This window comes from Rhipicephalus microplus, chromosome 3 (genome assembly GCF_043290135.1).
Source record: "Rhipicephalus microplus isolate Deutch F79 chromosome 3, USDA_Rmic, whole genome shotgun sequence".
Taxonomy (NCBI): Eukaryota; Metazoa; Arthropoda; class Arachnida; order Ixodida; family Ixodidae; genus Rhipicephalus; species Rhipicephalus microplus.
Genome location: NC_134702.1, coordinates 71712812 through 71724486, shown reverse-complemented (window position 1 = coordinate 71724486; position 11675 = coordinate 71712812). Strand labels below are relative to the sequence as shown.

The window sequence follows — 11675 nt, the reverse complement described above, 5'->3', positions numbered from 1 at the left end:
GCCGTAGGCTCGTGCACTCAGATTTGAGTGCACATTAAAGAACCCCAGGTGGTCGAAATTTCTGGAGCCCTCCAATACGGCGTCTCTCGTAATCATATGGTGGTTTTAGGACGTTGAACTTCACAGATACCTATCATCAATCATCATCAATCCGACTCCACACTCTTATGCGTGACTGATGTTCTGTGACCTTTGTTAAATTACTAAGTTTACACACGTACCGCCTGCATGGAACAGTCTTGTGGGAATGGAATGCGTAGTATTCTGCTACTTTACCAGAAATTCATACCATACGTCCTTATGAAATGAGCTGATCGAAAAACATAGTCTTGTGTTTAAGTTTGGCGATCATTATTTTTTTCGTTTCAAAGTTGGACCACTGTTAACAAACATTTGCTTCGAGTCCCTGGTAAGACGCATTGGTCGAAATTCATTTTCAGCCTTGCACTGCCCAGTCACTTTGAATGTGCTGTGTAGGTTTGGTTGGGAAGTGAAAGGCTAAATTTTAATCCACAGGCTGTTTGTATCCTGCGTCGAGTAAAAGCATATGGCATGTTTCTCTTTTTTTTTCTGTCGCAGAAGCATTGCGTTCGCACAGGTCGCCACAGAGAGAAATGACGGAAGTGGAAATTATTTAAATTACTTGCCATGCGTATAAACATGCACAACATACGCGTACGTGAGGATATGATTCTGCATAACTGAAGAAAACAAAACTGAAGTTTATCAGATTGTTCGCGCTACTCTATTCGCAACGAGCGCACCAAACAAATATTGTTACAAGCATTCCATTTAGCATGAAGTGGTTTGTAAGCAGTAGTTTTGCATTAACAAAAACGCGCAAGCCGTGTGAGCACACTCTGAAGCCAGGAAAAAAGCACCCTTTTCGTGTAGAATTTGCATATGACCTATCAGTTTTCAAGCAAATTTGTTTGCTATTCTTAAAAATCAATTTAAAAGAAGAAATAAATCTGTAATGCTAGGTTTAGACTATATTTAGGAAGATGCTACGTGGAATCCAGATAAACGAAACTGAATAAATGCTTGTATTTTTATTATCAGTCTCTGGAATGATGGAACCTTCATGAACATTATAGTGCTAAATGTTTGTGCAGTAAGTTTTGCCTGAAAAACTTCTGAAACATCATCATACTATAGTGTAAAGTTCTCAGGGTGAGTAGTAGTTTCGGAAGACGATGCGTGCCAAAGGTGAGTGTTTTAAAAAGCATAAATGTTTACTTACGAGCCTCTGTAATAGAGTGAGAGATGAAATATTACACACTGGGTAATTATTTCAGCACATCAATAAGCATCTGTGCCGAATTCTAAAGAATTTCAATAATGAAAGTGACGTTGTGCTGGGTGATTCACATCGAAGATGAATTTAAAACGGAAAATTTCCCAGATTAAACGAATCGATTATTTATTTCCCAGAATATAAGAATGAGCGGCACACACAGCTGTGCGGTCATACTGTGCACAAAAACGTGCGTTCAGCATGCCTTCTCATGACTTGCTGAACAATGCACTACAGCTGTTTAATGCCATGCACGTGCTCTTGTCTGGTAGTTATAACATGCTCATGCTATACTATGGCGCAGAAGTAAAAAGAACATCGTGCTGAGATTTGCTACCGTAATCGTGATTAGTAGTGATATTCGAAGTCGTCGAGAGACCCCGTCATAAATGAAGAAGTCTACTACACTGTTACAACAAAACAAAGAAACCTGCCAACCTCAGTTTTTATTTGAATTACCCTAAAACCCTAATAATATGAAATCATGCCCAGAGCTCCAGATGCCTTTATAAAAGCTAAGTAGTATGCTCCCGTCATTGCATGCTATGCGCGAAATAGTTTAGATGTGGCGTGACAAATTTGACAGTTCAAGCGGGCTGCGATTTCTACTGCAAGTTTTTCGGTGTCTTGTATTTCTCGTTCTTGGAGCGAATAACTCGGTTTTGTGCCACACTGAATTTTCATTTACCGTCTACTTTTGATTTTCTTGAAACATCTATAACATGCGAGAATACATTTCGAGTAGTATAACCCTACAGAGGCAGGGGTACATATTGTAAACGTAGCATGATTATCAACATTTCTTATGTCATTAAAATAAGCCTTAGTAGAGACATGACAAAGTCAGGTGCTTCGAGCTGCACAACCATCTCTTCGAAATTTCAGCGATTTGCACCGTTTAGCGAGTTATAGTCAGTCAAGCCCTTGATATCAGGGGCGTATTAGCTAGAGTGTGGCACACCGGGCCCCCTCAACCCCATCCGAAGTTTGTTTCGCCATGGAATAGAGAGTGAAAAATGGCCATTTTAAAGGGGTGCCCCTCCCGAAATAAAAATGATACCCCCTCTCCCCCGAAAATAATTTCTGGCTACGCGTTTGCTTGCTGCTGCCCTGTCCCAAGAGAGGGGTGACGGGCCATGTCTGACCTAATTGCCTGACTTTTTTTTTTCAAATAAAGGTTTCTCTCTCATGTGTCAGGGCTTTTCCACTGTATACCCGTACTATAACTGCTGCTGAAGTTTATGGTCACAATGAGACGGAACGTCGAAGCGCAAGTTTCCCCGACACTTACGTCTTGGCAACAATTGTAGTTGTGCATAGGCGGCGTGAAAAAGTCCATCGCGATGACGAACAGCTTGACGCAGAGTGCCACTTTCATCTTCTTGATGATCTTCTGCACGAGTAATGTAAAATGCAAATGATTTCCCTGTGAAGTGAGGGCGACCGCTTGTAATCATGCACAACGACAGGTGTTTATGAGGTTGTTGCTAATGAAGTGCAAATTTTGAATGATTGGCTTCGTGTATTTTGGCCTTTGTGAATTGCAAAGTCGTGGTTCAAGCACGACCACTCGATGAAACACGATAGGGATTTCATGTCTTTCCAGAGAATGAAACATATCGTGTATTGCCATTCAACGCTCTCTGATACGTGGACTTAGGTTTCGTCTGCAAAAGTCAGCGTTGTGACACAGGAAGACGTTCATGGCCCAAATCTGCTGTGTGGTGTTCACCAGTCGTGCTAAATATGTTTTCGACGCGTAAATATATATCCGTAGCATCTGCATGCCACACAAATGGAATGACATGGATGGACCGATTTAGGCCGACACCTCAATGACCAGATTACGTTGAAATCAGACAGACACGCACGCACAAACGCACACAAACATTCACTAACTCTCAATCTTTCTAGCGAAAGAGAGGAAGGTAGGGTCGCCTAGACGCTTTAGGCGTTTTCCACAACGCTTATAGAAATATGTCGTAAAAGCCAGCGTGTGGGCCACCTGGCCCGCGTTTTCAAAACGCTGACAAAAATTGGCAGATCCCACGTACAGTGGGAATCGATGATATGCGAAGCACGAACGAGAGATGTTGATATGTCTCTTTAAAATCAGAGAATGTTACGAGGTGGAGGTAAATTATGCTGTACATGACTTCCGTGTCATGATTATCATGTTTTGATGTGTAGTTTACCTTCGTCATCCATTGACGTCACGTGATACCAAATTTAGTATATGCGGAGCAAGAGAGACATTCGCGAGCATGCTATGAGTGTGGTATATTGTGATGTTCTTACATGAAACGCGTGTCAGGATTATCATGTTTCCACCAGTCATATATTACGTCATCCATTGATGTCACGTAACACCAAATTCGGCATGTGTAGAGCTAGCAAAAAGACCGCGAGTGCATCATGAAAGGCCCAATATACTCCAATGTAGCAATGACGCACGCGCACGCTGGGCACAGTGACGCTACGTTAGCAGAACGTGAGCGCTCTATAGTCTGACGCCAGGCGCTACCAGCGTCCGTCGGCGCGGCCCGACGGCAACAGGCGCGGAATAAAACTTGCTGCATTTCGCGCCGATGCGTTACCCAGACAACACTGCGTCTCCCTTTTTTTGTGACGGAGTGACGCTGGACGAGCTGAAACGCGCATGCGTTAAAGCAACGCAGCGTGGCGCGCGCCTGCGAGTATGTGGCAAGACCGGCGCCTTGCGTGGCAATGCGGGCGTGACGCGACGAAATGAACGCCGGCGAGCACGTGCACTGCGTCACGTCGAAATGTATTGTCGCCTTGACTGTGGCATGTATTCATGTTTTCACATGACACGCATCTCACGATTATCATATTTGCACCAGTCACATACCTTCGTCATTCATTCACGTGGCGTAATATTAAATTTTTGCATATGTGAACGAAGCGAGACGGGCGCTAGCGCATCATGAGTGTGGGATGTAGTCCTGTTGTTACATGACAATCATGTCATGATCGTCATGTTTGGACGTGCCATTTACCCATGTCGTCCGTTCGCGTCACATACCAACTTTGGTACATTTGAAGCTAGCAAAAGGGCCACGAGCGCATTATAAGCGTCACGTGTAGTCATGTTTTTACATGACACGCATCTCATAATTATCATGTATGCACCAATCGCATACCTTCGTCATCCATTCACGTCCCGTAATACCGACTTTGGTTCATGAGAAGTTAGCGAAAAGGCCGCGAGCGCAACATGACATGAGCATGGCATGTAGTCATGTTATTACATGACACGCATCTCATGATTATCATGTTTATTTATTTATTTATTCAGAAATACCCTGCTTTGCCCAAAGGCGTGTAAGCGGGGGGGGGGGGGGTTACAGCTTTGAAAAAAAAAAAAGTCTTCGTTATGACAACACACTTGGTCACAAGAAAATTGATTCAACTCTCTTGTACAGTATGAACAAAAAAGAATTAGCATAAAGGTTCATTCCAGTCCGGTATTCTTGAATCTTAAGGTCATGATCAGAACTTCTAGACAGATAATGCGGTGGTTTAAGGTAAGTGTCTTTATTGATGCCAGTCTTCTTATGGTATATCTGAAATAACAATTTCAAACGCAATTTTCTTCTGCGAGAGGAGAGTGCTTCCCATCCCAGCTCGTTTTCCATTTCAGTACAGCTGTCACCTCGCTTATACCTACTGAGAACGAACTTTGCCGCTCTGTTCTGTATTTTCTTGATCAGATCAATCAAGGACTTTTGGCGCGGATCCCACACACAACATGCATATTCCAAAATCGGGTGGACAAATGAAATATACGCAGTACTTTTTAGGACAGCAGGGGAGGATCTCAGATTTCGTTGAATGAAATTTAGGGCTCTGGCAGCTTTTGCAACTACAGCATGCACATGCGCATTCCATGAACAGTCGCTCGTAAGTGTTACACCCAAGTATTTATGCATTGATTGATGATAAATGACGTAACCATTCAAAAAGTAACGCGCTTCATCCTTTTTCTTTTTTTTTTAGTAAAAGACACGTGCACACAATTTTGTGCATTAAGTTGCATTTTCCACTTATCACACCGTAGCACAATACGGGTAAGGTCAGCCTGCAATTCAATGCGATCCTGTTCATTTGTTATTTTTCTGTACACAACTGAGTCGTCAGCGAATAAACGTATTCGAGAAGTAATGCCATCAGGAATATCACTAATGTAAACTAAAAACAGTAGCGGCCCTAAAACAGACCCTTGAGGGACACCCGATGTTACTTCCACCGTAGAAGAAGTAGTACCATTGAGAATGACACATTGTCGACGCTGTGATAGATAACAGGCTATCCAATTCAGTACTTTCTTATCAATATTTGCTCTTTCGAGTTTGCGAAGAAGCAAGGGATGGCACATGGTGTCAAACGTCTTTCTGAAATCTAAGAAAACACAGTCTGTTTGACCGTTGTCATTAACCTCGGACACTAAATCATGGTAGAACTCCATCTGCTGTGTTGTTCATGACAGGCCCCTGCGGAAAGAATGTTGATCATTAACTAATAATTTATGTCTTTATAGAAAATGTGCTCTAGTATTTTGCAGGGAATAGATGTTAATGAAAGAGGTTTATGATTGTTGGCCTCTTTTTTGGAACCACCCTTGTGAATGAGAACCACGAAAGCCATTTTCCAGTCCTCAGGCAGAATTCCAGTAGACAGAGATTTTTTGTATATTAGGCAGAGATAAGATGCTAATGGCCAGGCACAGCACTTAAACACGCGTGGGGAAATGCCATCTGGACCAGGGGCCTTGGTGTCGTTTATATTTTTTTAAAAGGGATTCGATACCACTCACACAGAGTTCAACCGGTGGCATTAATGGCTGAGTTCCCAGAGGTGGCTCTGCCAGCGTAGATAATTTCTCGAAATCCGTTTGAAGTAAAAATACGGTGTGAAAGAAATCATTAAGACGCGACGCTTTATCAATATCGCTGGGCAAAATGTGATCATCATGGAAAATTTCGTTTACTCCGGTTGAATAAGCTCCACAGTTTATTGCACCAGTCACATACCTATGTCATCCATTCACGTACTGTCCTACCAAATTTGGTATATGGGACGCTAGCGAAACGGCCACGAGCGCATCATGAGCATGGCATGCAGTCATGTGAAATAAGACGCATGTCATGATTTTCATGTTAAGGTATGTCGCTTGTTCGCCACGCAGTCATGTCATACCATACCAGTTTTGCAACATGCCATGTGAAAAAACCACTGCAAGAGCTGCAGGACCATGAAATGTAAATCATCACATTCATGACATACATGTCATGATTTTTATGTTATGACTAGTCAAATATGTTGTTCATACAGTCATGTTATGCCATACCAAGTTTGGTATGGATACCATAATCGAAACGGCAAGGAGAGCTAAAAGACATAGGTGGCTAGATAGATAGATGAAAAATGTTTAACGATTTTGAGTGCTTGGTACTCAACTATGGTATAAATTTTTTTTAACGATTTTGAGTACTTGGTACTCAACTATGGGAGAGCAGTAAGCCGTCCCTAAATAAGAAAGGCCCCCTGAGACTCCAGAAGGAACCTGTGTGTGTTTAGAAAAAAGTGGTGAACGATTTTGATGACAAGGTACTCTACTATGGGAGAGCAACGTCACCCTAAGAAAGGATCAATTGTGTGTGTAGAAAAAGTTGTCAATGATTTAGAGTACGAAGTAATCTACTATGGGAGATCAGTTCATCAGAGAACCACTTCCTAGTTACGTTTAGAAAAAAATGTTTAACGATTTCCTGTACTTCGTACTCAACTATGGGAGAGCACTGAGCCATCCGATAAATAAGAATTCTCAATAGGTACGGGAGTGTAAGCGCTTGCAATGCACAGAGATGCTTTATTTCAACGCTAGTCACTATTAGCGCTCAAAGAAATTTGTTAATGTGCACCAAAATCTTTATTTTGAATTTTAGATAGATTTGAAATACAAAAGAATTGGAGAGCTTTTTCATCGTAAGCGCATACCTTTCAGCATAACATGCGCCTTAACTCGTTTCCTGAGCTGCTTGTTCGATTAAAATATCGATTAACATGGTCTATGAGGACTACGGAAACAAACGTTAGGGTCATTGAAGTGCCCCTCACAAGATGACATAAGGAGAATTTGAATTAAGCACTCAAAGTTATTGCGCATGCAATAAAAAGCGTTATGCCCCAAATATTTGTCTTATAGATCCATTACAGGATGAAAAATTGGCAGCATATCCATGGAGTGAATGATGGAGAGTGGGGTGAAAAATTCGTCTGTCCATTCGTTCCTGTTTCCGTACGTCCATGCGTCCGTCTGTGTGACCGTCCATGCGTCCATCCGCCCGTCCACGCGTGCGTGTGTTCGTGCGTCCGTCCCTGCGTTCGTCCATGAATCCGCCCCTGCGTCCGGTCATGCGTCCATCCATGCATCTGTGTGTCCGTTCGTCCAACTATTCAACACTCCAAGTACCACCATCTCGCATCTTTTCATCATATATTCCCCATACAGAAGCACCGCCATTCAGCGGACATTCCAAGGACTAAACGATAGGTGGCACACGCACACTTTCTTACGGCTTGCGCTTCAGGTCTACTTCCCACCTTTAACCACCACGAGTTCATGGTATATACTAGTTTACTGTACTCATAGCACTGCGGCCCAACGCTCGCTAAACCTTTCTAAAACCAAGGAGGTTACGCCCAGCGAGTATAACGTAGAACCTTTTCCTGTCAGATAGTGCTCAATGTAGATGTCAATGGCTGCTAATGGGAAATGAGAGACAGGAGAATTCGGCTTTTACTTTCCTACGGCTTGTGCTTCGTATCTACTTCCCTCTTTTAACCATCCGAGTTCATGGTATGTACTAGTTCATTGTATTCATGGCACTGCGGCTCAACGCTCGCTAAACCTTTTAAACCTTTCTAAAACTAAGGAGATTACACCCAGTGAATATAACGTAGCCACCCTTTCTTGTCAGATAGTGCTCAATGTACATGCCAATGGCTGCTAATGGGGAATCAGAGACAGGAGCATTCGGCTTTAGTTAACGCGCATGCTGCGAATTTTTTTTGTTCAACAACGCACAGAAGAAATCGCTCACCGGCCCCACCTCGGAGGTCAAAATGTAACCCTTGTTACACACTACGACTACGACCACGAGGGGCGAACGGGTGCCGCTTTAAGGAGCATCAGCGTTTATTGTGTGTGTGCGGCTCTTGCCGATGCGTGCGTCCAGTGTTTCGGCGGCGTCTCTTCGGAGTCTCACCCGCATTCAGGTTCCCCGGGGCTTCGGCCGAGAAGTCGCCGGCCCCTGGGGCCCCTGGGAGGGTGGCGTCGAGGCCAGTATGCACCCCGCCAAAAGAACATTGTTTCATGTTTACCGTTCATGAAGGCACGTTCTCCGTCGATGAGATCAGCGAGTTTCTCGAAGAGACGACCGGTATAGCGAAGGGGTGTTGTGCCTGCAAAACCTCGGCGCTTTAAAGATCTTGGTAGCAACAAGGACAGCGGAACAAGCCACCAACCCCATGGTGAATGAAGGTTTTGTCCTTCAGAGAAAAAAAGTTCAAGTGGAAGTCGTCGGCCCACCAAGTGTGTTCGTGAGTGTGTACAGGTTGCCGCCGTGCGTACCCGATGACGCGGTCGTCGCTGCTTTGCAGCCTTTCGGCAAAGTACGTAGTATAACATATGTTGCTCTGCAACAATATCAGTCTACATTTACCGGTACACGAGTGGTTAAGATGAAAATGGCAAAGCCCGCACCAAACTTCATTTCAATCCATGGACACCGCGTTATGTTGGAGTACCATGGCATGCGTCGCGTCTGTGCGCGTTGCCACAACGAAGGCCACATGGCCGTGGCCTGTGCAGCACCTTTTAGATGCGGAGCATCTAATACTAGAGGCTTGTAGTGCGGCGCCGTCCGCAAGCTTCCTCCTCCTTCTTCCACCATCTGTGCATCCCTTCCTCCTCTACACACCGCGCGCGCTTCACTCCTCCACCATCTGTGCACCCTTCCTCCTCTACACACCACGTGCGCTTCTCCTCTTCACGAACATTCGCTAGCTGTATAATGTAGCGTGCATGCGCCGTCACGCTTCGAAAACATCGGCAGCTGACGCGCGCGCATGCGCCGTCGCGCTTCGAGAACATCGGCAGCTGACGCGCGCGCATGCGCCGTTGCGCTTCTCCCCCTTCTCGAACATTCGACAGCTGACAGTGCATGCGCCGTCGCGCTGTATATATACTCAAGGTCGGTGCTCGCTCGCTCAGTTGCCGCTCGTCGGTTGGTTTGTACGGCGCGTCGACGTCCGAGGTCGCAATGATCGACGTCCCTTCGACCAGCGCCGGCCAAAGTGTTGGCGGAACCGCAACCAAGTCGTCGTCCGAAGACAATGCAGCGCGGAGAAGAGCTCGCGACGCCGAACGTAAACGTCGGCGTCGAGCGGAAGATTCTCAACTTAGAGAACGTGAAGCCGCTGAGAGACGTCAGCGTCGAGCAGCAGCACCGGATTCGGCCACTTTGAAACGTAAGCGTCGACAAGAGGACCCGGACTTTCGAAAACGGGAAGCCGAGTGCAAGCGTCGGCGACGAGAGGCCGATCCCGATGCTGCCCGCGAGCGCAAGCGCGCCGAGGTAGCGGCGTGGCGCGCCAAGCAGTATGCCACGCCCAACGCTCGCTTCAAGCGCGACTTCCTCGACCGAAGCTTCGGCCACACCTGCAAGGTGTGTGATCGTCTTTGGTTCGATAACGACCAAAAAGCCATCGTGCTCAAAGTTCTTCGCAATAAATAAACACCGCCCTTTCGCATACGTGTCGTACGTGTTCACTCATTTAACACCCCTCCTACAACCACGTTAACCAATTTAGCCAGCGACCCAAGTAAGTCGCAATTTAACACCCCATTTCACAACCACGTTAACCAATTTAGCCATCGACCCAAGTAAGTCGCACTTTAACACCCCGTTAACCACTTATATGCTCCGCATCCTCCTCAGTGTTCCCCCGAGGGAAGCTGCGGGCAATTTTTTTGTCAAAGGTGCAGCGCGTACGGACACGCTGTGGAAGAGTGCACTGAAGCCTGCAGAAGGTGTGGAGGTGATCACCCGACCAAAGAATGTTTCAAGCGCAGATCATACGCAGACGCAGCTCAGAAGACGCGGTCACCGAGTGTCCTAGACTTCCCAACAATTGAAGAATCCTCTTCGAGCTCCTCAAGTGTGACCACGCAATCTAGAACCTGTGACGTACTGCGTCCTCAAAAGAAAACGACGTGAGTCAAGACACCAGACCACTGGGAAGAAGAGAGCCTGTCCGATGATTTCGTAGACGCGCAGTCGGAAGACGCTACTCGCGTCAAGCCGGCCGGTACGCCAGACGGGGCAACTTCAGATGAACAGCCCGCTCAGACGCAACATGAACACCTAATTGGGAGTTCCACGGAAACGCCCAGTGATTTTTCTTCACTAGTAGGCAGCATCAAAACTCGACATAACTGCAGCGCTTCAATGGCGTCCGAGAAGCGCCAAACGCCGGACGACCAGGTACCCATTACAAGAGGCATCGCAGAAAGCACTGCTTTGATTTCCTCTGCCACGACAGCGACAGACGCCAGTGACAACACACCAAACGCTAACCTTGGAATGTCGACAATCTTGAAGAACATGAACGCTACGCCTTCTACATCGATGAAGCAGCTAAGAAGCCGACCACCAACGCGGAGCAAACCGGCGGACACCGAGGTTTCTACCAAACCTGCACGATCTGCAGACGCATCGAGTCCTTCGAGTTCACAACGCCGATTAAAGCCAGACAGTGGGAGCAGCGGCAGCGAGTCCGCCAAACAGGGAACATTTAAGAAAGCCCGCGTGGGATCACCACCACGGCAAACGTCACCAACTGTGAGCGACGACGATATGTACTTCTAGCATTTGGCTCTCCTCTCTCTTACCTTTTCTTTTCTTTAAGCAACTTCCCCGCCTTTATTTCAACAATGGCATCACTTTCTTTTACGTCGTTCAATGTTCGCGGTTTTCGAAATCCGGTGAAGCAGCAGGCAGTACTTGACCTCGCGCGGGCGCATCGCGTAAACATGCTCTTTTTGCAGGAGACAAACTTTCATACTAAGCTTGACATTGCAGAGTTTCAGGAAAGGTGTCATGTAGATGCCTTCTTCTTACTCACAGATGCGCGTGCACGTGGCGCAGGAGTTGTTTTCATGAATGCAACGCTGAGGAGGGGTGCTCACTGTCTTGTTGACACCGAAGGCCGCATAAAAACAGTAGATGTGGTACTTAACTGCATAAGAGTCAGATGTGTCAACGTATATGCGCCCGTAACGAGGTCAGAA

The 11675-nt window shown here is 46.0% G+C and overlaps 1 protein-coding gene and 1 long non-coding RNA gene across 4 annotated transcripts in view; one reads left to right on the top strand and one right to left on the bottom strand.

The window, feature by feature from the left end:
* LOC142803783 (uncharacterized) overlaps positions 1-11675 on the top strand; it is a 99987-nt gene that overhangs the window by 47191 nt on the left and 41121 nt on the right. The window lies entirely within an intron of this gene.
* Positions 2484-11675, bottom strand: part of LOC142802636 (uncharacterized) — a 29527-nt gene continuing 20335 nt past the window's right edge. The window contains exon 5 of the mRNA XM_075887619.1: positions 2484-2690. Within this exon, the coding sequence (XP_075743734.1) occupies positions 2484-2690 (207 nt within the window). The remainder of the gene's footprint in view (positions 2691-11675) is intronic.